Source organism: Crinia signifera, chromosome 2 (genome assembly GCF_055691185.1).
Source record: "Crinia signifera chromosome 2, ASM5569118v1, whole genome shotgun sequence".
Classification (NCBI taxonomy): Eukaryota; Metazoa; Chordata; class Amphibia; order Anura; family Myobatrachidae; genus Crinia; species Crinia signifera.
In genome coordinates this window covers 244,653,381-244,679,258 of record NC_139218.1, presented here as the reverse complement: position 1 = coordinate 244,679,258, position 25,878 = coordinate 244,653,381, and the positions used below count along the sequence as shown (strand labels likewise).

Here is a 25,878-nt window from a genome sequence, read left to right as displayed (position 1 = left end):
TGTATTCATCATAATGACCTGTAATCATAGGTGCTGATTTATGTTTTTGCTGGTGGGTGCTCAAGCCAAATATATAGGGGAATGGCTTCAAGGGGAAGGGGCGTGGCCAAAAAATTAATACCAGTATGCAGCACAGTGGTCTCCAATATTCAAATTACGGCAACAGTGTTCCCCTTTTTACACATAACTTGTGGACCTGCAGCTGTTTCTCTATGATAACTGTACGTACCCCCATGCACAGGAATGCTGGGAAGATACTTCTGTCAGCTCTGTTAATGGTGCCGGGCAGCATCTTTTATGCGGCAGCCACCGGGTCATTAAAGAGCAGACGGAATACACTCTTCCCAGCATACTGTTTGCCAGGCGGCAGGGCTGGTGATGCGGTTGCTGCAAGCTGCAAATTAGCAAGTTAATATGGCGGCCCATCAGCGCAACTCAGGCCCGTGGGTGCTCATCAATTTCCGTGGGTGCTCGGGCCCTTGAGCACAAACAGAATCGGCACCTATGCCTGTAATGTTTACCTTATGTAGGAAATATATATGTATATATATATATATATATATATATATATATATATATATATATATGGTAACCTAACATTTTTTATTTGGAGTTATATAACAAATGTGAGCAACGCCTTGTTTTTTAGTGGATATTTTGCACATCTCTCATGTTGACACGCAAAGGGTTAAAATGTTAATAATATATTAGGATATGATTATACATACAGATGAGTCCTTGCTAATTTTTTCTAAAATTGTGCCAAAGGCCACTTTGATTTGTAGAGCTAAAAGTAACACAAAAGTAGCAGAATATCAGCATAAAGTAGTAGAGTATTAACCCTTCAAGTGCCAATGTTGCTGTGAGCGATCTTTAAAATATCCACTAAAAATGCCAGCATCGCTCACAGCGACTGTTCTTTTAGTATAAATAAATACAAATACAGCCAATTCAATTAATTGAAGCTTCATTAAATATTGTACCCAATAAAAGAACAGTCGCTGTGAGCGGCGCTGGCATTTTTAACATATATTTTGAGGCTCGCTCACAGCAATGTTGGCACTCAAACAGTTTGGAGAAGAGCAGAAATGCAAAAAAATACATTGCCAAAATCTCGGCACAAAATAGTGTCATTACCACAGAACACCATCTTGTGTCACAATATTGAGAGATGGGTACTCTTTACCTAGAAGGGCGGCCATCGCGGGCATTGCATGCACTAAAAAATCGGGTGCGATGCGACCGACGCGATGCCCGCGATTTCCCATAGGGAACAATGTTAAATGTCTCAATTGACCCGATTTTTCCATAGGAAACAATGTTAAATGGGCCACAGAGGCCAAATAGGCACCCTGAAGTGTGAAATAGCCCCCACAATTGTTAACGCCACCCCACGATCAACGTCAACCCGAAGCGTGGCGAGCGGCGGCGGTACGCGTCCTACGACCTTTTCATACCCCCACTATCCACGTCGGCGTGGAGTTGAGAATAGAAAGTTTGGCGAGCGCACCGAGCCCGAAGCGTGGCGAGCGAACGCGGATACCTTCACAGGTATCCGCGTCCCCTCGCGGGCTTCACAGCTAACCGCGGGGCTCGCTGCGCTCGCCACGCTTCGGGCTCACCACACTTTCTATTCTCAACTCCACGCCGACGTGGATAGTGGGGGTATGAAAAGGTCGTAGGACGCGTACCGCCGCCCCTCGCGGGCTCGCTGCGCTCGCCACGCTTCGGTTTCACGTTGATCGTGGGGTGGCGTTAACAATTTTGGGGGCCATTTCACACTTCAGGGTGCCTATTTGGCCTCTGTGGGCCATTTAACATTGTTTCCTATGGAAAAATCGGGTTCAATTGAGACATTGAACAGGAAAATCGGGTCAATTGGGACATTTAACATTGTTCCCTATGGGAAATCGCGGGCATCGCGTCGGTCGCATCGCATGCGATTTTTTTGGTCGCATGCGATGCGACCGATGCTATTTTTTTTCAGTAACGATGCCCACGATCAAAATCGTGGGCGCCCTTCAAGGTAAAGAGTACCGAGAAATGTCTTGTGTTGAGGAGTGTTAGCAAAAGTCTCCATTAAGATTCATGTACCTAAATGTAAAAAGCATACATTAGTGCAGCGGTTCTCAAACTGTGGGTCCTGACCCCAAAGTGGGTCCCGACTCCATGTTGCGCACCATCATGCTAATGACTTATTAGTATAGTTGGGCGCCCACTATAGTTAGTACGCTCATACCCCCACTATCCATGTCAGCATGGAGTTGATATTATATAGTGTGGCGAGCGCAGCGAGCCACCAAGCACGAAGTGTGGCGAGTATACGCAGAAAACTAAGAAAATAGCTTAGTGGGCGCCCAACTAACATATAAGTACCTAATTTTTATTTTCTGATGGGGTCCCAGAGCAAAATAGTTTGAGAACCCCTACCTTAGTGTAATAACTGAAAAATATATATAGTTTTAATATTTATAATATCATAACCATCTGTCCAAACAGAATATCAAAATTAAATAGGCTTAACCGTAAAGGAGCGTTTTCCCGATCAGAGGACAGTCCTTAAGGAAATGCAGACTACAGGTATAATGTTATGCCCTTTTGCTCCACTTGAGGTTCCTGTCCTCTCTTAGCTCACCTTAGGTCGCCTGTGTTACAGTTGACAGATATTCCTTTCTCAGTCAATCTTCCACAAGCCACTGTCCTAGAGGTTTAGAGTTCCACAGTGTCCCAGATAGAGCCAGATACATTTAATACAAATCCAGACTTGTGTGGACCCTTGTCTTTTTGGTTGTAAAACCACACTACTGTTTGGTTTTATGTTTCACTAATAAACATATGAACCAAGTCAGTCTAAAGTCAAGTGAATGAATTTAACATGTCACATGCTTTACACATAAAATAAACTTTATAAATGCCTAAATCAAAAAATGAAAGCACTACCCAGAAGGTGCTGTTCATGGATCGTAGATTTTTAGAATGAAGTAGCATCTTACAGATGATTGCAACTGCAGCAGAAATGCTACCATGACGTCAACAGAAGCAAAAGGCAATATTGATGTGGAAATCCGCATTTTATATGCTTCAACGACTTGAGAAAAGCAACAAGTCAACGAGACCTATATACCATCCATGAGATAGTGAGACTGGGTCCATATTTCTGCACTGGAGAGAATTATTTCAGTATTGTCCAAGCTGTGCAAACCATTACAGGTTGTAACACATTTAAGGGAGTTTAGATGCTGCCGGACTCAGTAACATAATAACCCTAATGGAAAAACTGGATCAGCATATGGAGTACCTGAAAGTAGGTTTTTCTAATGAAGTATGTTGGCTTTGTAGAAGAAATTGTTAATTCACTTTTTTCAGACCCATGGGTTTGCCGAAATCTAGGCATTTCACTATATTACTACATTTTGGCCACCATGCTTTACCCTAGGTATAAGTCCTATATTATGTATTTTTTCCAACTGACACAGTTGCTACATGTTGTAAGCTGTCATCTGCGTCACACATCCCATAATTCACTTTCTCCTACATATGATACTGGCAGAACAAAAATCACCCCTTCCAAGAGTTAGGGCAGTATTCAATGCGGGTGTGAGGGGGTTAAATGGCAGGGATCGCAGAAAACTAGCGATCCTCGCTGTTTTAGCCCCGCGCTGGCCGCTTTCCATATTCAACGCTCGGACAGCGAGGATTCCCCCAAACAGCGAGGCTCGCGGCTAATGAAGGGAGCCCGCTGCATTTAGCCGTGAGTCTCGCTGCTTCTGTGGCCACATACGCCGAATCCTCCCTCCGGGTTTGGGGGGGGGGGGGGGGGGAGTTGACTACTGACCGGGCGAGCGGTGATAGCGAGCAGGCAGCACTGCTCGCTGTCACAGCTTGCCCCCGGCATTGAATACATCCATTAGCCGGATTATGAATCAGTACAGTGCACCAATGTCACTTTGGTTCCGCTTAAAAGAGTAATTTACACCTACCAGGATTGGTTACATTGTTTATTAGTTTAGTAGAATCTTGCTGATTATGCTATTAGACACTAGTGTGCAAAAGTCTTTGGCCAAGGGAAATAGTTGTTAATAAATGAGAAAAAGGTACTTGTGTATTTTGGCGGCGCCCATCGCATCACATACCATAAGGCATACGATGGTATGCGATGCGACGTGATATCGCGCGATGCTGTACAATGTTATACAATTTTAAAATTGTATGACATAGTACATGGCATACAATGCCATACAATGCGATGCGACACGATTAAACATTGTATAAGCACCCTAATGGGTGCTTACAATGTGAAATGCACCCCCACGCCACCACCACCCCACTATAAACGTAAACCCGAAGCGTTAACCCGAAAAATAGTGTGAAATCATGAAAATATTTATTCACAATAATGTTTTACATGAAATTGTAACTAAACATTATCTAAACTTATCATTGTATAATATTACAAATTTCTAATTACATTTTGCTTTCATTAGTGTGTTATATGAGTATAATATAATTCATTAAACATATAAGCTTTGGCCATTTGACATTTGCACGTGAGTGTACAAATTACCATTTCAGTTGCTTGGAATTCTGAGAGGAAAATAAATGCAGTTTGGACTCTGTGCCCTTTGCAAAAACTTTCGAAATAGTGTTTCTCACAGTTGAAAACAATGTGAGCGTTTGTCATATGAGGCTGCTTCCAAAGCATGTAGAAAAACTTTGCTCCTCAAAATGAACTCAGATTGTATAAGAAATACCATTGCTATCATTTACAAACAGAAACTGTAAAGATGGAATTCTTTGGGGTTTTTTTTTTTTTTTATGATGTTGCTTTTGCTTTCGGCATTTCCTTAATGCTACATGTCAAATATGTTTTAAAGAAAAAAAAAACACATATCATTAAACAGAATGCGTGCCAAATGCAAGACTCAACAGTGCTCAAACTCAGTCACAACTACTTACAGTGAATTAAAAATGTATATTATCCATTGTGTAAGTGCCGCTTTTCTTCCATAACCTAACCACTGAATTGTGTCACTGGAAGCATTCTCCATGCTATACATAACCAATTGCGAGAAAAACATGCACCACTTTTCTCCTGAGAGGAGAAATTGTACCTTTGGCTTTTGGCCCGTCCTGTCATTTCAAGTGGCCCGCAGCCTACAGCTGGAAGCGGGCAGATGTGGGAAGCACAGCACAGGACACTAAAGGTGGGCGAGCGCGCCTTTACCTTGCTGTCTGCTGCAGTGAGGAGGTGCCGGCCATCACAGTAAGATGTGTTTGGGGTCCTACCCCTGCTGCTGCACTTGTATATCACCCTACTCCAGTAGGGTGATATACAGCAGTGTTTGGGGAGGGGGGCAGCAAGGGGGAAGCTTGCTCCCATAACATGCAGAGCGGAGGAGGGCAGCAGCGGGAGCTCAAGCATCTCCTGTCCTTGCAGTTCCTGCTTTGCCTTTCCTTCCCCTGGCTCTCACAAGGGGCTTGGAAACATACAGAGAAGGGAGGGGGCAGGCAGGGGGACATACATAGAAGGAAGGTCAGGCTGGGGGACATACAGTGAATGGAGGCATTGATGGCCATTCAGAGACGGGGGAGCAGGGGCAGGCTGGGGGACTGTGACAGGCTTGGTGACATACAATGAATGGAGGCACTGATGGACATTAAGAGAAGGGGGACAGGCTTTGGGACAGAGTGAATGGGTGCAGAGTGGGTAAACATACAGTGAATGGGGGACATACAGTGAAGGAGGGGCAGGCTGGGAGACATACAGTGAATGGGGGCAGAGTGGGGGACCATTTTGATGTGATTAATTATTCAAAGAATGTCAGGCTGAATGGTCGGCCCCCACACATTTACACTTCACCAAATCTGGCCCTCGTCGCAAAAAGTTTGGACACCCCTGCTCTAGATGATTAATTGATTTTTGGCAGTTGGATTTTTAGGGTCTTTAGTCTTGGGCCCCCATGATGGGTAACAGGTCTATCTTTGTATTTAAATCCCTGTGACACATAAATTTGAATGGATTTTCTTTGCATCACTTCCATCACTGTGTGTGTGTGTGTGTGTGTGTGTGTGTGTGTGTGTGTATACATGTGTCCATCTATTGGATAGTTTAACATAACGTTTTTCTTTTCTTTTTAAAACAGGTTAAAATGTCATAACAAATGCACAAAAGAAGCCCCACCATGTAGAATATCATTCCTTCCTTGTAAGTTACATTTTGAGTTGGGTGTAGGGGCGGGAGTCCTCGAAACTATATTGCAGTAAACAAACAGGTACTATTTTTTCTTTTTTTTTAATACAGTACCAAAAATAAGGAGAACAGAGTCGGTGCCATCAGATATTAACAACCAGGTGGATAGACCTGCAGAACCGCTCTTTGGGACTCTTCCAAAAGCCCTCACTAAGAAGGTATCTAGAATGTGGAGTATTGTAATATGTCTAGTGACCGCTTCCAAATTATAATTATGTATGTACATACTAATTTATATTTGTTTTACTTTTACAATTAAGGTTGTGGTTTTTTTTGGCATATTCTAATAGCCACTAACTTAAAGGTTTAAATCGGCTTTTGTACAATTGCTAAAGATTTGATGGTAAACCTTTAGTCCAAATGACAATCTGATTTTTAAGCATTGTATGATGGCTAATAGTTTACCTAAATGATTTCCTCCTTGTATAAATATTGTAGAGATTTTAATTTGAATATTTTCGGGTGCTGTAATATTTATCTACAGTATCAGGCAATCATTGCATATCTGGGTGAATTTGATTGGGCGTAGCTTATATTTCTCACAGGAGTGTCAGGGCACGATACTCCGTTTCATTCTATTCTATTTTACTTATGGTCTGCATATTGCAGATAGATCTATTGGGGTATGGTGTACATGTCAAGGCGAATGGTGACATGCACAGTCACAGTGTGGCACTGAGATGAGTACATGCATATAGTAACATTAGCATTCCATTTTAAAATCCATCTGCATTCTGTATACAGATCTGCGTGCAACGTAGAATCGTTCACTTTGGCTCTTATTCTGGTAGAATTCACAACCTTGTTAGTCCAACAGTTGTGTGTGCCCCCCCCCCCCCCTTGCACGCTGTGCTCGTTCGCAAGGGCTGTGAATGGATGTTTAACATAGACATGCATTCACAGGCCAGGGGGAACACCCACATCATTCGACCATCGAATGATGTGGAAGGTGCACGCACATCTTAGGTTACTGTCAGGTAACCTTAGATGTGCATGGACATTTGGTAGTAAGTGGGCGGGCAGCTGACATCCAATGTTGTCAGCTGCCCTCCCCCGGCACCCACGTCACCGGGGCGATTACCATGGGAACACCCATGAAATGCTGGGCGTTCCCATGGGTGCGCCTATCCACCCATGCCCTCTGCCTGCTATCTTGGGTGTGTGCACCTGGCTAACACCCTGTTCGCCATGGTCACGCGCACATGCGCATGCACAGAAATGTGCATACGCCACCATCGGACTCCTTGCGAATAAACGGGTCTGAATGAACGGACCAGAATAACCCCCTTTCTCTTCCAGTGTAGTGATTTTCTTTGTGTCAGAAAATGTCTTTAATGGAGTTAAGATTGGAAATATCACATTTGTTATTTTACTTTCAACCAATTTATTTATTTATTGTTAATAGGACCATCCACCAGCAATAACCCACTTGGATTCAAGCAGCAACCCATCGTCAACCACTTCTTCTACACCTTCTTCACCAGCACCGTTCCAGTCCTCAAATCCGCCAAGTGCTACCACCCCACCAAACCCATCTCCAATGGGTTATAAAGATAGTCGTTTCAATTTTCCAGGTAACCTATTTAATGATTATGCGTGTTTTAAGTAGTTTTTTAATTAATTATTCAGGTTCTATCACTTTTATAAGCTCTTGGACAATTAAACAAAAATGTATTTTAATAGTTAAATTTGCCTTTAAATTTAATACATTTTGGCATTTGTACAATTTTTTAATAAAATTATATTTTTCAACTTTTAACCCCCTACTGTTTGTTCAGCCCGTGCTGCATATCTGCAGGGTCTAACTCCACTTTTGTAAATATTGGCCCCATTTGGATATCATATGTGTTGCTTACATAGTTAAAGTACTGTAGTTAATGCCAGCACCAGTCTTCCAGTTATATTATTTGTGAAGTCAACATTACTTGGCACAAGAAAGGTCTACATGTCCATGTGGGACATGTATGGAGCCATATAGGTGTTATTATATCCAAGAGCTGTTTACATTTCATGGTGGTTAAGAATTAACTAAGCCAGGGATGGATAGTGTGTGTCCATGGATAACATGGTGTAATGGTTAGCATTTCTGCCTCACTGCACTGAGGCCAATGGTTCAATTCCCACCATGGCTTTAACTGTGTGGTGTTTATATATTTCCCCCATGCTTGCAGGGGTTTCCTCTGGGTACTCGGTTTTCCTACTACAATCCAGAAATGTAGTGGGAGGTTAATTGTCTCCCAACAAAATGTGACCCTGGTGTGTCTATATACTTGAACTAGATGGGCAAATTGGTTCTTCTCTTCAGTCAGTGTGGTTCTATGTTTTTATGTTTCTGTGTAGCTCTCCAAGGGCGAGATGTACTAAGCCTTGAAAAGTGATAAAATGGAGAGTGATAAACCACCAGCCAATCGGCTCCTAGCTGACAAGTTAAAGCTTGTGGTTAAAAAAAAAAACACAGGAGCTGATTGCATATACCGACCCCCCCCCCCCCCCACACACACACACACACACACACACACACAAATAAATAATTAAGACATTTTTTACTTGTTAGCAAATATATATATATATATATATATATATATATATATATATATATATATATATATATATACCCCATACACACTGGACGATAAAATTAGGGGTTACGCTTACTTCAAACCTTCTGAGCAATATTGCTCATTTTATTGCCAAGTGTGTACACACCCGTCAACGGCCGATGCTTGCTTGCTAACGACTCGCTATGTCATCTGTGTATGCATATCGTTCTGCAGCATGGCCCCTGCTTCCCCCCAAGGTCATTCTTCGGTTGCCAGATTTGGCAATTTTGTATGCACTTACTGATGTTGGGTTCCCACCAGGTTCCTACTGCCGCCGACATCATACACACGGGGGATCGCCCAGTGTGTACGCACCTTACTTTTAGTGTGCAATCACTGTACTGAGCTGGTCTATATATTTAATGACTATACTGCCCAGCCAGTCTGAACCAAATGAGAACCACAAATTGAATATCGTGATACAGTAACAGAGGTCACTTTCTCAGTAGCACGCACACTCAGGTGTATTCTTGTGGAACGCTTTAGAATACAGCTGCATTATGCATGTATGTGATTGTTGTGTAATATACCTTTCCTCCTCATTGCATGCTACATGAATAACAATCTGTAATGAGTTTTCATGAACACAGCTTTAGCCAAACAGGGTGTTAACTACAATTATTTTCTGGTTAAAATATGTATATACTATGGTCAAATACCGTATATCCAAATTTGGATAATCTTTCTCTTCAATGTTGCACGACGAGTCATTTGAGCAACCGAAACAATGTGTGAATGCAATGCAAAGCTTTCGTGTATCAGAATGGTCTGTGACATCTTTGGTGTATGTCGCCAATACATGATCACCATTATCATTGTAAATGGGGTTAATTAAACACAATTATTTGAAACAAAGGGCTCATATCTGTTAGCAACGAGGGGGATGGGTTGCCGCTGCAACTGCGTGGAAGCACTGGCAAACAGCACTTCCTCACATGCCCAGTTCTCACGGCTTTAAATTAGCGAGTCCTGAGCATGTGGCTGCACTTACTCGTATAGACTTGCAGGCAAATCTAATTGAATCAACCCCAAAGTTTAAGATAAGCGTTAGTAATCCATTAGAATGGCAGGTTGTGATCATTTCTTTCTCAGGGACACGGTCACTAGGCCCACGGGTGGTATTTCATGCCCTAACATCCACTAGGGCGTGGTGGGAGAATAAAATAGTGTGCCCAAAGCATGGTGAGCCATGCGAGGGGACGCGGTGCTACGTTTCAGTGTCCATGACAAAAAATGGTGAAAAACCCCATGTCACCCTTTTGACTGTCAACCTTCCCCATGTCGACCTAGTGCTGGTGTCTACCTAATGACCCTGTCGACCTAACCCATGTCGACCTTCAGCCATGTCGACTTTAATGTTTGTCGACCTAGTTCATGTCTATCCAATGATCCATACCCCTTTCTCAAGTGCCATTAGTTAATTATTTGTATTTCTTTGCAGATAATGTTTAAGGCACTTTGCCGGTTCTTTATAGTATCACTAGTATTTATGGATTTGTCTAGCATATACACTCCAGTATTGATAGGGTTAAACATGTCATTCACAAGTAATACAGCAAGATGCCAAACCTAAAATAGCATAATGGAGCCAGTAAGACCAACAGCTGTTTGCCTGGGTTCACTTGCAGCTGTGCACTCCCCTCACTCAATCACTGACACAAGGAGAACTCATCCAAGCTTTTGGCCTTCAAAGTGCTGCTATGACGCTTCTACAATGGGACCATGGAAAACATTAGACCTCCAATATTTCAGATTTTTCTAAAAAAAAATTGCGTGAAAATCCATTATCCAGCACATAAATAGTACTTAAGAAGTTTTCACATTACTACTGAAGTGTGATGTACAGGGTGTGTATTCAAACACATTGCTTGCACGCCCAGCACAATAATGATAGTGCGAGGATCACACAGTCACATGTGGTCACAGTACAATACAGTTGGAATGATTAATGCATATTACATTGTTAGCTGCCAGCTCTTGTTAGAGCATAATGTGAGAGCAGTCAAAGTATCATGAATCTCCTTCTATGAGTATAACAATTATAGCACAATGGAAAAGGTAGATCAATTTAGCCCTTAGGGTCCATTCAGGTTATTGTGGTAAGAAACCCATGGGGTTTTTTTCGTGCTTGCACCTCCGAGAACCCCCTCCCCTCCAGGTTTTTCTGTGTTACTATTTCATGTAGTGTCTGCACACAACCTTGCAACTTAATGAATCTGCCCCTAAGTGTAGATTTCAATGTATCTTTATTCCTACACAACTATTTACATATAATTTTCTTCACCTGCATTTTATATATTTAAAGTAAATGCATACATTTTTAACAAAACACAGTACAAGAAACTCCCTTACTCAATCCAGCATATGAGCGATGAGCGGTGGGGTGGACAGCTTTCCATAGAGTCCACCCCCAGGAAAATTGCTCAGAATGGCAAAAATCACACAGTGTGTATGCACTGAGCGATTTTCAGCCCAGCCCATCATCGTTGTCCATACACGCTGTGCAAAATCGCTCAGTGTGTATGGACCCTAATGGATCGGTTTTAAAACCTTATGCAAGATACAGCTTAGTACAGTGTATCGCAGCAGATACAACAAAAACACAATCAGAAGTATGGGAGATCAGCCCTTGGGTACTACCCATACAGTCCTTATTATAAGTGGCCACTGGTGTACTTTCTATAGCAAAATACTAATTTGTCACACACCACAACATTGTGATTTGTTGTAATTCGAGAGGTTGATACTCCAGCATCTGCTTTAGGGTTTGAATGGCAACTGTCACCACAATAATTATGCAATACATTTTTAATAGTGTCCATTTACATAGGCAAAGGCTTATGAAGGGTTAAGGATTCATTTTACACCAGGGAGATGGAGGATTGTGCTGTTCAGTGACATGCTGATCTCTTCAGGTGTTTTATTTGTCATTTTAGCATCATTTTCATTTATTTTTTGTTACAAAAAGAACATTTTACATTACTTTTTGTTTTGTTAACCCTTTGAGTGCCAAGTCAATTTGTCGAAATAGGTGTGTGAATTGCCAAGCAAATTTTTATTCATTATAGTGACGTGTAATGTTCACCTTTTATATAGGAAATCTTTTTTTACACAACATTTTTTATTTGAATTTATATAACAAATGTTAGCGACGCTGGCATTTTTAGTGGACATTTTGCACATCTCTCACAGATGTTGGAACTCAAAGGGTTAAATGAAGGGAAAATAAAACCCATCTGTATGAGTGAGCCCATATCGCAGTTACATTAATTCGTTAATAATATGCCGTTTGGTCATTGCCTATAAAGTGACTCTTAAAATAAAATGGAGGATGCTGCTCATTGCTACTTGAGCTGTATTAGCCAATTGCATTTAATTAGCAGTGGAAATTGTAAGTGAAAGCTTCTTGCATGAAGAGGTCTCAGAGAGCCACGCAAGTGTGTAATAGCTGGTAAAATCTTATTAACATTTGTCTCTATCCAACCGGGGTTGTTTCCCTCTGGACTCGGCAGAGAAACACTCTTTTATTGACGAGAGCTGTGTTCAGTCAGTCAGCATGGTGACTATATTCATTAAGCGCATGTGGGGCAGTCTCTGACAGGTCTCCTGATACTCTCTAACTGCTTGTTTTTCTTATTCTGCCTGGGTGGTTGCTGTCATCTTTTATTAAAAGCTGCCTACTACATTCAGCATAGACAACAGTTTATCTTCCCAGGTGAGTTTAATGCATTAATCCTTCTAACTGACCCTATGTTTTTTTCCTCTATATATACTTTTCTGATCAGCCTTATTGTCTCTGAGGCACGGTAACTATCTAGGATCTCACATCTGCAGTGATCAGGTTGTGACCTATTCTGGTTTCCTTGCAGGGTGGCTAAAAATAGAACAGTGATTTGCCATGGCATCAAAGGCTAACCTTAGTAAAGTCGTGCTCCTCTCTAAGTGCGTCATGTAGCACTGCGCTGGATGTGATTGCATTGTATGGTCATTGCCTCGTTGTGCCCCAGTGACTCTTGGGTTGCAGGCTTTATTTATTTATTCTTTAATGCATATCAGTCTGAAGCTCAGTCAGTAAATGTTCCTTATCCAGTGTGCTCAGCAGTTATAAGAGACACACAGCTGTAATCTGCATTTCCTGTATACTGTACTAGTGATCCTTTATGTCCAGTCTTGTAGGCCAGTTTGATTATTTCTTTGTACAAAGCCGTGTCTTTTGTAAAGGTTTCTAGTATCAAGGATCAGTTTTGATGCTCTGCAGCATCTGTAAAGCAAGGTACACACTATGTAATAATCAGGCTATTTTCTGATGCTCAGTCGGTTACTCTCACAGTGAGTACTGTACCATAGCACCCAGGGCTGATCATCAGTTAAACACCAATGGAATGTACTCATGAGATCCGGCCTGCTGCACAATATTTTTTGGGGAATTGATGAGCAATTATCATGCAAATTTAATGTGCCCGACGTTTATTCAAAAACATCACTTGACAATCTTCAGCACATACAATCATTCTCACAGGAATGGGAATTCATTATTTATCATTTAATCTTATCAGAAAATCCGAATTGAGACTGATCTTTTTCAGGTGCGGACCTTGCCTAATTGATCTCATCCATTTAGCGTTGGTCGCTGAGTATATGCCAGGCAACCTCAAAACTACTAATGCTTCAAACAATGGGGCAAATGTATTAAGCCTGGTGAAGAGATAAACTGGAGATAAAGTGGAAGAAGATAACGCATCAGCCAATCAACTCCCAACTGTCATATTTCAAACACAGCTGATTGGCTGGTACGTTATATCCTTTCACTTTATCTCCAGTTTATCTCTTCGTCAGGCTTAATACATCTGCCCCAATGAAAGATATTAACAACATGATGTTATTGTGTTTGCTAAAATCCAGTCTACCTTTTAGATACTTCAAAATGTATATATTGTTTAAGTATAAAATCCTGTGAAGTAACAGAGCAATGCAAGGATGTTTTGGTTCGTTTAACATTATTTAATGCTGCTGTACCATCTAGTACAGGGCTGGGCAATTGCGGACCTCCAGATGTTGATGAACTACACATCCCAGGATGCTTTGCATTAGTTTTGCTATGTGGCCATGCTGAAACTGATGCAAGGCATGCTGGGATGTGTAGTTCATCAACATCTGGAGGGCCGCAATTGCCCAGCCCTGATCTAGTACAAGATATCACAAAACATACCCCAGGTATAATCAGTTCATCCATTTTTCTCCGGTCTCCAGCGTCCCTCTTGCAGTCCTAGACGTAAATAGGGGAGAAGCAAGAGGACCAATAACGTTGTATAAGAAACCATAAATAAAATAAGCTGAACTCAAGAGGTTACTTGGTAGAAGGATGGTTAGACTTAACTCATACAGACATTGTCAACATTTTGACAATGATGACCTTTCATCAGTGTTGACAATATCACCGTCGTCATTATGACCACGACGACATGCTCAATTTCGAAAACTGTCAATAAACCATAGCAAGCCTGGGGCACTGCGCGTGGGCATTTTAAAAACCCCTTTTACTTTGGTGGGTAATGGTTCAACATTACATTTATGGTACTGTTCATTTAGTAATACAGTTTTTAGCATTAAACCATTTCGTAACTTCTTGTCACTGCTGCTGGTATCGGGTACATAAGTAAAAGGCTCTCACTGATGCATAGTACTACCCTGGCTAGCTTATGGGTGTGGGTGCTTAGTGACTAAGCGGTCCCTCCCTCATTTGGGCTTTACAGTAAAGTTTTTTTCTAGGGTGGACACAGGGGATCTTATTTGGTGATTTGGTGCATGTGTTTTCCCAAATATGTCCTTTTTATTAAACTATTCCACATTATTTGTTTACATAGCAATGTGATAAAGAACTAGAAAGGAAAAATAATATCTTATTGCTAGTGTCTGGCATTTCACTTATATTCCTGTTCTATCCGGTTCTTTCTTATTTACAGACCCTAGGTATCCCCTCAGCTCATATGCAGTTGCTACGGTTTTCGCAAGTGTTACCGCGAGTTGCTTCTCACACAGCAGCACTACTTGTTTCCAGATTTTTTTTATTCTTTTTTTTTTTTTTTTTAACTCACAGCTCTGCTTCTATTTATATCGCAGCTCTGCATCTCTTTGTCATAGTTCTACCCCTGTTATTTAATCAAGCTCTCTCAGCCTGTACGCCTCTTCAATGCTTCTCCTCAAATGTTGGGTTTCCTCTGTGGTCTCATCATGTCCTCATGTGTGGCCTATACCATACTTTTCCTATGTTATTGGTCTTCCAACTTCCTGTTTAGTTATGCTATGTCTGCACTGTGACCTCCCCTTTACTGGCAGTTGGGAGCTCTTGTATGCGGGGAATCTTCCGTCATTTTTGACAGTATGGGGATCTTTTTCCCTATCTGGGCTCGTGCATCTTTTCCTGGTTTATTCTCTCCTCTTTTTATATGGGCTGTTATATGGGCTGCTCTCCAAATCAACATAATTGGGCCCCAAGAACTCCTCTCTTGGGCCCAGGCTGAGCTGACCCCTCTATTCTCATGGAGCATGATTACCAGTCTAGGTGTTAGCACCGATCTCCAATATTTCTGAGAGATATATGTTCATTTCCCAAAGTACATTGTGATTTTGTATCGATACTCAAGCCATCATGTATTGATTAAATCAATGCAAATATCACGAGGCTGCAGCAGTGACCAGCGTACCTGTACCACAGCATCCCCCACCACTGCATACAGTATATGTTGGCTATCCTTTTTTTCTTTCTTTTTTACTTCATAGGCATGATTTTAAAGGCTGCTATAACCGCACATGCGAAGTAAAGAATATTGATGACTGGAAAGATTTGTTTTCATTTTGGTGATTATTATCTTTATTTAGTATGGGCATAGTGACCCCGCATCGATATGAAAGATCGATTTTGGACCACCAATAGGCCACCCCTACACCACACTGTATCTCACTCTGCCTCTCTATCACTGACAGGACAAAACAAAAATAACTTAGAGCTGTATAACTCCACCCTTCTTCCTCACTTATAGATCCCACACAGGGCCTGATTTCGGTTCACTCGCAAAAGTAAATTCTCTCTTTAATAGACAAAACCATGTGCACTGCAGGTGGGGCTGATGTAACATGTGCAGAGAGAGTTAGATTTGGCTGGGGTGTGTACTTCAAACCATACCTCCCAACTTTTGACACTCTGCAGGCGGGACGGTGCTCCTGCGCGGCGGAGGCGCGACAAAATTGTCGGGGCGTGGCCTAATTTGGGGGCGTGGCATATACTCACGGCTCTTCCACGAGGCCACGCCCCCATTTTACCGCTATGGGGGCATGACCCAGAGGCTCTGTGAGCCTCTAGCCATGCTCCCAGTCCCCTGGCTGCGGGAATAGACGCTGTGCGCACAGCGTTTATTCCCCGCTGCTTAGCAGCTGACGGGGGACTCCCAACAGCCCCCCCACACCGCGGGACACTGCCGCCCGCGGGTGGGACATCGGGACAGGCCCCGACAATCGGGACGGTCCCGATAAAATCGGGACTGTTGGGAGGTATGTTCAAACTAATATATATATTGCAGTATAAAAATAAAGCAGCCAGTATTTACCCTGCACAGAAACAAATTAACACCCAAATCTAATTCTCTGCACATGTTACATCTGCCCCACCTGCAGTGTGCATGGTTTTTGTCCATTAGAGAGAGAATTTGCTTTTGTGAGTGAACCAGAATCAGGTCTACAGCATTATATCACTCTACTGTCACTGGGGGTGTTACACATTCAAATTTAAATATTGGGGTCAGCACTATTAGACAGAAGCATAATGTATGCCATAGAATTGGAACTCATTTACTTTGTGCAAGTTAAGTAATAGTATAACATTTTGTTACAATAAAAATGAAAAGAGAAATGTTTGAAATCTTTAGGGATCATGTTAGTTGAGACAAAGTATTGTCTGAAAGGGGGCAAACTTGTATGAATTGAAAAAAAGGCATCATCTCTTAAAAAACAACAACTCTTGACTGATTTCTTTTGTCTTTCAATTTTTATAAGTGAGCTTCTGCGTGTTGGTGCAATATGCTACACCTGCCATTAGATGTCACCAGATTATTTGACATCACTGATGTCTGCATAAAGCAGAACTGTATCGTAGATCTGGACTGATCATTGCTTTGTTGTGGACCTTTTTTTAAGCTTGCTTATTTGGTTCTTTTCTATAGATTGTTAGATTGTATTTAGTAATGTAATCTAAAAAGGATTGTGTTGATTTTAAACATGTAAATACTGTAGGATATTCCTTAAGGTATAGCGTGGAACACCTATATTCTTCCCTGATCAATGCATTTTGGGCGCTACTATATGTAACAGGTAAAAATAGCATTTTGGGCGTTACTGATTATGTATTGTTAGAGCAATGTAACACCTTAAGGCCCCCATACATTAGGCCGACTTGTCCTAGGGACAAGTCGGACCCAATTTACCTGCGAGCCGCCCGGCAGCTCCCCGGGAGGCTCACATACAATTTGGCACTTGATGTGCCATTTTTACATGGGATAAATCGCATGCGATTTATCCCATGTAAAAAAAAACCCGGGGAGCTGCAGGGCGGTGAGCAGTAGTGGGGGCGGGCAGCGGCAGTAGTGGGGACGGGCAGCGGTGGTGGGGGCGGCCAGCGGCGGTAGTAGGGGCGGGCGGCGGCGGCGGGGGGGGGGGGCGTTTGCGGTGAGCGCAGTGTACTTACACATAGCAGCAGCGGCGGGGACGGGACGCGCAGTGGCGGCTATTATATTTTTAAAATACTTGTCAAATGACCGGCCGCTCTCTGATTGGCTGAGAGCTCTCCGGCCAATCAGAGAGCGGCCGGTCATTTGACAAGTATTTTAAAAATATAATAGCCGCCACTGCGCGTCCCGTCCCCGCCGCTGCTGCTATGTGTAAGTACACTGCGCTCACCGCACACGCCGCCCGTCCCCGCCGCCGCTGCCCGCCCCCACCACCGCTGGCCGCCGGCCGCCCTCTCTACTCCCCCGGTGTCTGTATGCATATGCCTGTCAGGTGGCAGGCATATGCATACAGGGAGGTCGGACGTGATCGTATGTACAGACCGTCCGACCTCCCTGATCCGGTCCGATGCGCACGGGACCGCGCATCGGATCGGATCAAATGTCACATACCTACGATTTTGGGCCGATTTCATCCGATTATCGGCACAAAGTGCCGAAATAGGATGAAATCGTCCCAAAATCGCATAGTGTATGGGGGCCTTTACTGTGACATGGCCTGGCTTCCATCACTAGTAGATCTGTTTGAGATTATGCAATAAAGTTTTTTTTTTTTTTTTCTTTTTATCATTTTTTAGAAGTTTTGACTCCACCACCAATAACACATCCACCTGAACCTCCTGAAAACACCAGGTAATGAAGAGTTACTTCTTTCTGCATTATTATTACTTTTTAAGTATTTAAGGAATATGTCTGACGCAACTAAAACACACACAAAATAAATATAAAACATCTTGTATATGTGCTTCTGTAGGATCAGGGATGTTAAATCGGTTACGGTATAAATGGTAGACGTAGTCTAGGTAGACAGTCGCTAGGTTGACTACTGATGGTCAACAGTGACTAGGTTAACACCTTGAAATGGTCAAAATACCCAAGGTCAACATTGACAAAAGGTTGACACAAGCTTATGGTGATCCCAGTGATCTTTTAAGACATTCCCGCATGTGCATGTGGTATCTCACTTGCCCTATATCCTGGAATAGCACCCTGCCCGCTGTTCACCGTGGGGCGGAGTTGTTGCAGTTGGGAGGTGAACTGACCTTTGCCGGCGCCCACCACAGACCCCGCTAGCATCGCTCCTCCAAGCTGCTGTGGGGTCTGTCGCACGGTGGCTACGCCACTGCCCACTGAGCAAAGGGTGGATACTAGCCATAGATGCAAGTTGGCTGCAGTATGTGGAATTGGCTGGTTCACACATGCATTGTAACTAACTGTCACTTCAGAGTAGTGGTGGAAATTGCTAATTGTGAGCCCAGAAGCAAAAATATAATTTGGGCCCCCCTCCTACACCCCAACCCAAGTTCACAATATGCAACAGAACAGTGGGCTACAAGGAGAGGCAGAGGGTGACAGGGAAAAACAGTGACTGACAGGAAGTAGGTGACCGGGCGGCAGTGGGCCTCTTAGTTATCAAGGGGCCTGATGCACTGCACCCAATGGCAGTTTGGGGCAGTACGGATGGTGTAATGGAGGTCAAATCCATGACCTCACAGCACTGAGGTCAAGGATTTGATTCTCACCATGGCTCTAATTGTGTGGAATTTGTATATTCTCCCTGTACTTGCGTGGGTTTCCTCCGGGTACTCCGGTTTCCTCCCACAATCCAAAAATATACTGGTAGGCTATTTGACTCCCAACAAAATTAACCCTAGAATGTCTGTGTGTGTGTGTGTGTGTGTACATGTGGTAGGGAATATAGATTGCAAGCTCCACCGGGGCGGGGACTGATGTGAATGTTCAAATATTATCTGTAAAGCGCTGCGTAAAATGTATGCGCTATATAAAAAACTGTTAGTAAATATAATAATAAGCCTCTGCTTCACAGTTATGACAAGTACAGGTTGCAATGGCTGTAGGGTGCCTCCATCAGAACTGGTGCCTGTAGGCGACCAACTTCATTGAGACGGGTACTGCTACCAATGTGTACAAATGATATTATACATTGTTTTCCATATTGTACACCGCAGTAGGCTATTACAAGTCTATGTATTGAATTTAAATATAATTTATTTTCTATAGAATTGTTTTGGTACTCTTTACCTAGAACGGCGCCCGCGATTAGAATCGCGGGCGTCGGGGGTAAAAAATCGCGGTCATCGCGGGTACATCAAAATCGTGTACCCGCGATGACCGCGATTTTCCCATAGGGAACAATGTTAAAAAGCCTGATTGACCGCGATTTTACTTTAAAATGCCTCAATGCCCGCGATTTTCACATAGGAATCAATGTTAAATGGGCTACAGAGCCCAAATAGGCACAATTAACCCTTAAATGTCACCCCAATTTTTGTACGCCACCCCACGATCCACGCCAACCCGAAGCGTGGCGAGCGCAGCGAGCCCGCGAGGGGCGGCGGTACGCGTCCTCCGACCTTTTCATGCCCTACTATCCACGTCGGCGTGGAGTTGAGAATAGAATAGTGTGGCGAGCGCAGCGAGCCACCGAGCCCGAAGCGTGGCGAGCGGACGCGGATACCTTCACAGTTATACGCGTCCCCTCGCGGGCTTCACAGGTATCCGTGGCGAAAAGCGGACACCTGTGAAGCCCGCGAGGGGACGCGTTTACCTGTGAAGGTATCCGCGTCCCCTCGCGGGGCTCGCTGCGCTCGCCACGCTTCGGGCTCGGTGGCTCGCTACGTTTGCCACACTATTCTATTCTCAACTCCACGCCGACGTGGATAGTAGGGCATGAAAAGGTCGGAGGACGCGTACCGCCGCCCCTCGCGGGCTCGCTGCGCTCGCCACGCTTCGGGTTGGCGTGGATCGTGGGGTGGCGTACAAAAATTGGGGGGACATTTAAGGGTTAATTCTGCCTATTTGGGCTCTGTAGCCCATTTAACATTGATTCCTATGGGAAAATCGCGGGCATTGAGGCATTGAATGCAAAATCGCGGTCAATCAGGCTTTTTAACATTGTTCCCTATGGGAAAATCGCGGTGATCGCGGGCATCGCGTCGCGGCCGTTTATGTACTGCCCGCGATGTCGCGATCACCGCGATGGGCGCCGTTCTAGGTAAAGAGTACCATTGTTTTTATTATGAGTTATAGAAAATATAAGCATATAGGGGTCTGAAATTACTAGCCCTTTTTTCTAATGAAAGAATCAAAGAAATGCTCTATTCCTAGACATTGTATTTGTCATATAGAAAATGTTGACTCCATATTTAGCAGAAGAATTATTGCATGCTTAGTTCTGAGTGTTATTTTGTATTTTGCTTTGCATCACTAAAGCACAGAACATTTCTAATTTAGTGCTGAGGCCGACATGGAAACAGATGTAGCAGAAGAACAGGAAGCAGAGGTACTGTAAATAACATTGTAAAGACAAGGCATGTGTTCTCTGTACCACTAGAGGGAGCTAGTGTTCTGTAGCACAGGACATGAACTTAGGCCAGTGGTTCACAAACTTTCTTGAATTGGAACACCCTAGAGCAGGCATTCCCAACCACGGTCCTCAAGGCACACCAACAGTGCAGGTTTTAGTGATATGCAGGCTTCAGCACAGATGGTTTGTTCAGAATCACTCTGGTACTAATTAAGTCACCTGTGCTCAAGCCTGGATATCTACAAATCCTGCACTGTCGGTGTGCCTTGAGGACCGTGGTTGGGAATGCCTGCACTAGAGGGAACTGCTATAATGTAATAAAGTACAAGTTGGGCTGTTCTGTACATCTGTATTCAGCATCCTCCTTGAACCTCAGTTCAATGTATATACTGTATTAGTTTACTGGACATAATAAACCACAAACCAAACTGTTTATGCTAATTTGTGCTAGTGAGATTGCCGGTCAGCGCAATGTTCACTGGTCCTGACCAATCGCTCAGCACACATCGCTGACACATCGCTGTGTGCTGAACGATATGACATTGCTTTGATCGCTCTGCAAAATCTCCCCATCTTTAGGCCACATTAGTGTTTAAATAGAGTCAGAATGAAATGACCTACAAGGAGTGGTAATTCATACAAAAATTACAGATATACCAACATTTAAACCTAATTTTTGTTCACATCATTAAACATTGTGCTCTAGGTAGAAAATCATTATGGAGGAGATGTACAGTATCAAAGTGTGGAGAAGTGGGCGGGGTGAACAATTGCATATAGTAACAGATCAACTTCAACCTAGCATTTATCAAGTACATGCTATAAAATTTAGATAGTAGCTGATTGGTGGACAGCTTCTCAACGTCCATTTCTCTCCTCTTATGAAAACTTCATACATGTATACTGTATGTTGCTGTTATTCTTCTTAGTCAGGTTACATGTTTCTTTGTGACCTCTTATGTTTTTTCTTTAATGAAGGTTCTGTACTGTTTCTGGACGAAATAATTATAGTCTGTTTTGAACAGGTTGAGGAGCAAGAAGCCAACAAATCTGAGCCAGAGTATGATGACGATGAACTGGATGAGCTCCCGTCTTCAAGATCAACAACTTTCGGAGGAATGATCTTTCGCAAGCCCAGCCAGACCAGCGTTTACTTACAAGAATGGGACATACCTTTTGAACAAATTGAACTTGAGGAGCTTATTGGGCAGGGAAGATGGGGGAAGGTGTACAGAGGCAAGTGGCACGGGGAGGTAGCTATCCGGTTACTGGAGATAGATGGAAACAATCAGGATCATTTGAAACTCTTTAAAAAAGAAGTGATGAATTACAGACAGACACGGCATGAGAATGTGGTGCTCTTCATGGGGGCCTGTATGCACCCTCCCCATTTGGCCATCATTACTAGGTGAGTGATATTCAGCACGTCAGAACTTGTTCCACAGGAAGGGCGTATGCAGTATACAGACCATACCCTCACTGATTCCTATCAGCCTATTACTTTTGGCCTTTTGTTCTTTGTGTATGCCCAAGATAAGATAAGCACTTTCTGTGAAGTTTACATTTATAATATTGCCATTACCTGTTGTATAAACTATTGTTTCTGTAACTACGGGGGAAATTTACTAAGATGTGTATTCTACTTCACATGTGATGTTGCTAGGGGCAACCAATCAGAAGCTACTTCTGATTTATTTAGCACCCACTAGAAGATAGTAGACAGGATCTGATTGGTTGCCCATAGCAACATCACATGTGAAGTAGAATACACATCTCAGTAAATTTCCTCCTATAGATCTATTCCACGTGTCCTACACTAGCCATAGTATGAAATATCTCTGTGACAAATGTCTTTATCTTTAGTACAACTCCACTAATTTTGTACGCTGGAAAAAATGTTATCCTTATTATCTGTACTTTAGAAGTGAATATTTATAGAAGTTGTTTATTTAAAATGCAAGATTTTTTTTTTAACTAGTTGGCAATATCAGAACTGTGTGTTACCTAGGGTGACCAACTCATCCCTTTAATCCGGGACACATATTAATTAATCAGGTTCTGTGGCAGTTTAAAACCAGGTGAAATGGAGTCGAGGTGTGGCAGTTTAAAACCAGGTGAAAGCCAGCCACAGAACCTGTGTAATTAATATGTGTCCCGGATTAGTTAGTCACCCTAGTGTTACCTGCCATCCCATCGGCCAACATATTGTGTTTCTCGATGCCACACCCTCTTCTTGGCGCTCAGCAGGCAGAACATTGAATCCTATTTTTACAGAGAGGATTCCCGCACCAGATTAAATAGATTTCTTTTGGACTGCCCTTGAAAAAAGGAGATTAAATACAGAGATTGCATGGTGTGTATGACACAGCAAGATTCCTAGAGGGGACTTAAGGCCCCCATACCCTACGCCGACAAGTCGGCCTAATGTCTCCCTGGCTTCCCTTGAGCTCCCCCGGCAGCTCCTGATAAGATTTGGCACTTGATGTGCCATTTTTTACATGTGCTAAATCGGATCGATTTATCACATGTAAATCCAGGGGAGCTGTGGGAGAGCAGGGTCTGGGGGGAGCTTGCAGGCGGGGGGTGGGGGGGGCATCAGGGTCCGTCTGGGGGAGCGGGGACCGGAGAGCAGGGTCCGGTCCGTGGGTGATGCAGAGGGGGTAGTCAGCTAGCGGCAAGAGAGGTGGCGGGGAGCGGGGTCCGGTAGAGCTGCAGGAGGGGTAGTGAGCTAGTGGGTGGACTGGAGACTAGGTAGCGGCAGGCGGGGAGCACGGAGTGCACAGAGCGCATGGCGCATAACAGAGTCCGGGTAGCGGCGAGTTGGAGAATAGGAAACATCCTATTCAAAAGACTGGGCGGGCAGGGCGGTTGCTGATTGGCTGAGCTCTCGGCCAATCAGCGGCCGTCCAGTCTTTTGAATAGGATGTTTCCTATTCTCCCACTCGCCGCTACCCGGACTCTGTTATGCGCCGTGCGCTCCGTGCTCCCCGCCTGCCGCTACAGTCTCCAGTCCACCCGCTAGCTCACTACCCCTCCTACAGCTGGACCGGACCCCGCTCCCCGCCACCAGACTACCCCCTCTGCTTTATCTTATGTGCAGACCATCCGACATCCAGATCTGATCCGATGCGCACGGGACCGCGCATCGGATCAGATTGGATGTCATACCCTACGTGATTTGGGCAATTTCACCCGATTTATCAGCCCGATCCTCCAGAATCTGGTGAAATTGGGCCCAAATCGCGTAGTGTATGGGGGCCTTAAGAGAGTATAAACAGTTATACTTAATACTGTGAAAATACTCTTTTATTAAAATACACATCAGAGCCTAGGTTTTATTAACGTAGCATTGGCTACAGATTTTGAATAATAAATACAGAACTTGCATGGTGTGTATGAAATAGTAAGATCAAACAATTTCACAGACTGATAAAATGTTACATACTCCTAAATACTCAGTGGCAACAAAGTAAAACAGAAAACACAATCTCTCTGTGTTAATAGCAACACTGCAAAAGAACACTGAAGAGACATCAAGAGTGATAGCATACTAAAGTTTATTGTCATTGATAGAAATATACAATAACACACAGGGACATCATATCCCTGCAAGTAAAGGATTTAAAGAGACAGTGGTCCGATTTTATTTTAATACACTTATTCAAATCTTTCTTTTCACATCTGTCGTAAATATTTTAATATTTCACCTATTTTACCTATAATTCATTAAAAGTTACATTTTATATTTATCATGAAGGACGTCTAGTGCACCCAATAATGCTTTATTTTCTTGTGTAGTAGAGAACATTGAATCCGTCTGCAAAATCTCGGTCAAGCAGAACGAGAACGGGACAGGGTCATGGCTGTTGGGCCAGCTCGACAGTCGTGACCCTACATTGAATACCCCTCTAACTGTACTGTAGCTTCCTGCAAGCCATAAGTCTGTGCATTGAAATAATCTAAACTGTTGGAGTTTATCATAAAATAACTCTTTAGGCTTTAGAACATGGGTCTTCAAACTGTGGCCCTCCAGATACAAATCCCAGCATGCCTTGCCACAGTTTTAACACTCCCTTATACCAAAACTGTGGCAAGGCAAGCTGGGATTTGTAGTTTCACAACATCTGGAGGGGCGCAGTTTGAAGACCCATTCATTAGAAGGAACATAAATATGTGAAATCATACATATTTGAACAAGAACTCTGGGTGTTACAAGGAAGTCTGTAAAGGACCATTATGGTCATTGGCAGGGCCGGTGCTACCCACTCAGCAGCTCCTGCAAAGCAGGGAGGCGCCATGCTGAAAAGGCGCTGTCTCCCTCCCTTCTCTGCTAAAGATTCCTCAGCCCTCACTGTCACTGCCTCCTGCACACCGCCTGCAGTGCCTGTCTGACAGCGAGCGGCAGTATGGAGAGGCTGAGCAGCTCCCTGCAATGCACACACACTGTCCTCCTCCTGCGACCTGCCCCCTCTTCCTCACGGACACTTGCGCTGAGGCATGTAGCGCTGTCTGTTAATGCCTGGATGACGTGTCATATCCAGGTCCGCCCCCTACCCATTGCTCCCTGCGCCTGTCAGCTGTCAATCAAATGATGAACAGGCAGCAGCACCGCCTCCCCTTCCTTCCCTCTTCTCAGTGTGCTGTGCCAGTGCCACTGCCAGTCCTCAACACTCCGCCACCTCTATCTCCTCCTCTCTTGTATGCCGTGCGATGCGATGCGATCTAGCCCATAACATATGTGATTCTCTTAGCGTGTATGGGCATCTTTAGTGCCTGCAGCATTTTGCGGACACAGCACTGAGATGGTGTATGCATACATGTACATGCACCCGAGATCCTCCATAGGATCGCATGTTGCATACACTCCCACAATCGGGCTGCAGCTTGTTGCAATGGCAATGTAAAAGGGTGCAAAATGTATGG

General features: G+C 43.6%; 1 protein-coding gene across 2 annotated transcripts in view; it reads left to right on the top strand.

The window, feature by feature from the left end:
* Positions 1-25,878, top strand: part of KSR1 (kinase suppressor of ras 1) — a 204,794-nt gene that overhangs the window by 156,685 nt on the left and 22,231 nt on the right. Inside the window, exons 8-14 of one of the 2 annotated variants that reach the window (XM_083174169.1) lie at positions 6,144-6,205; positions 6,302-6,408; positions 7,656-7,824; positions 12,524-12,565; positions 18,206-18,260; positions 20,883-20,931; positions 21,981-22,363. In XM_083174169.1, the coding sequence (XP_083030295.1) occupies positions 6,144-6,205; positions 6,302-6,408; positions 7,656-7,824; positions 12,524-12,565; positions 18,206-18,260; positions 20,883-20,931; positions 21,981-22,363 (867 nt within the window). The remainder of the gene's footprint in view (positions 1-6,143; positions 6,206-6,301; positions 6,409-7,655; positions 7,825-12,523; positions 12,566-18,205; positions 18,261-20,882; positions 20,932-21,980; positions 22,364-25,878) is intronic. The other variant, XM_083174168.1, reaches the window with a different exon arrangement.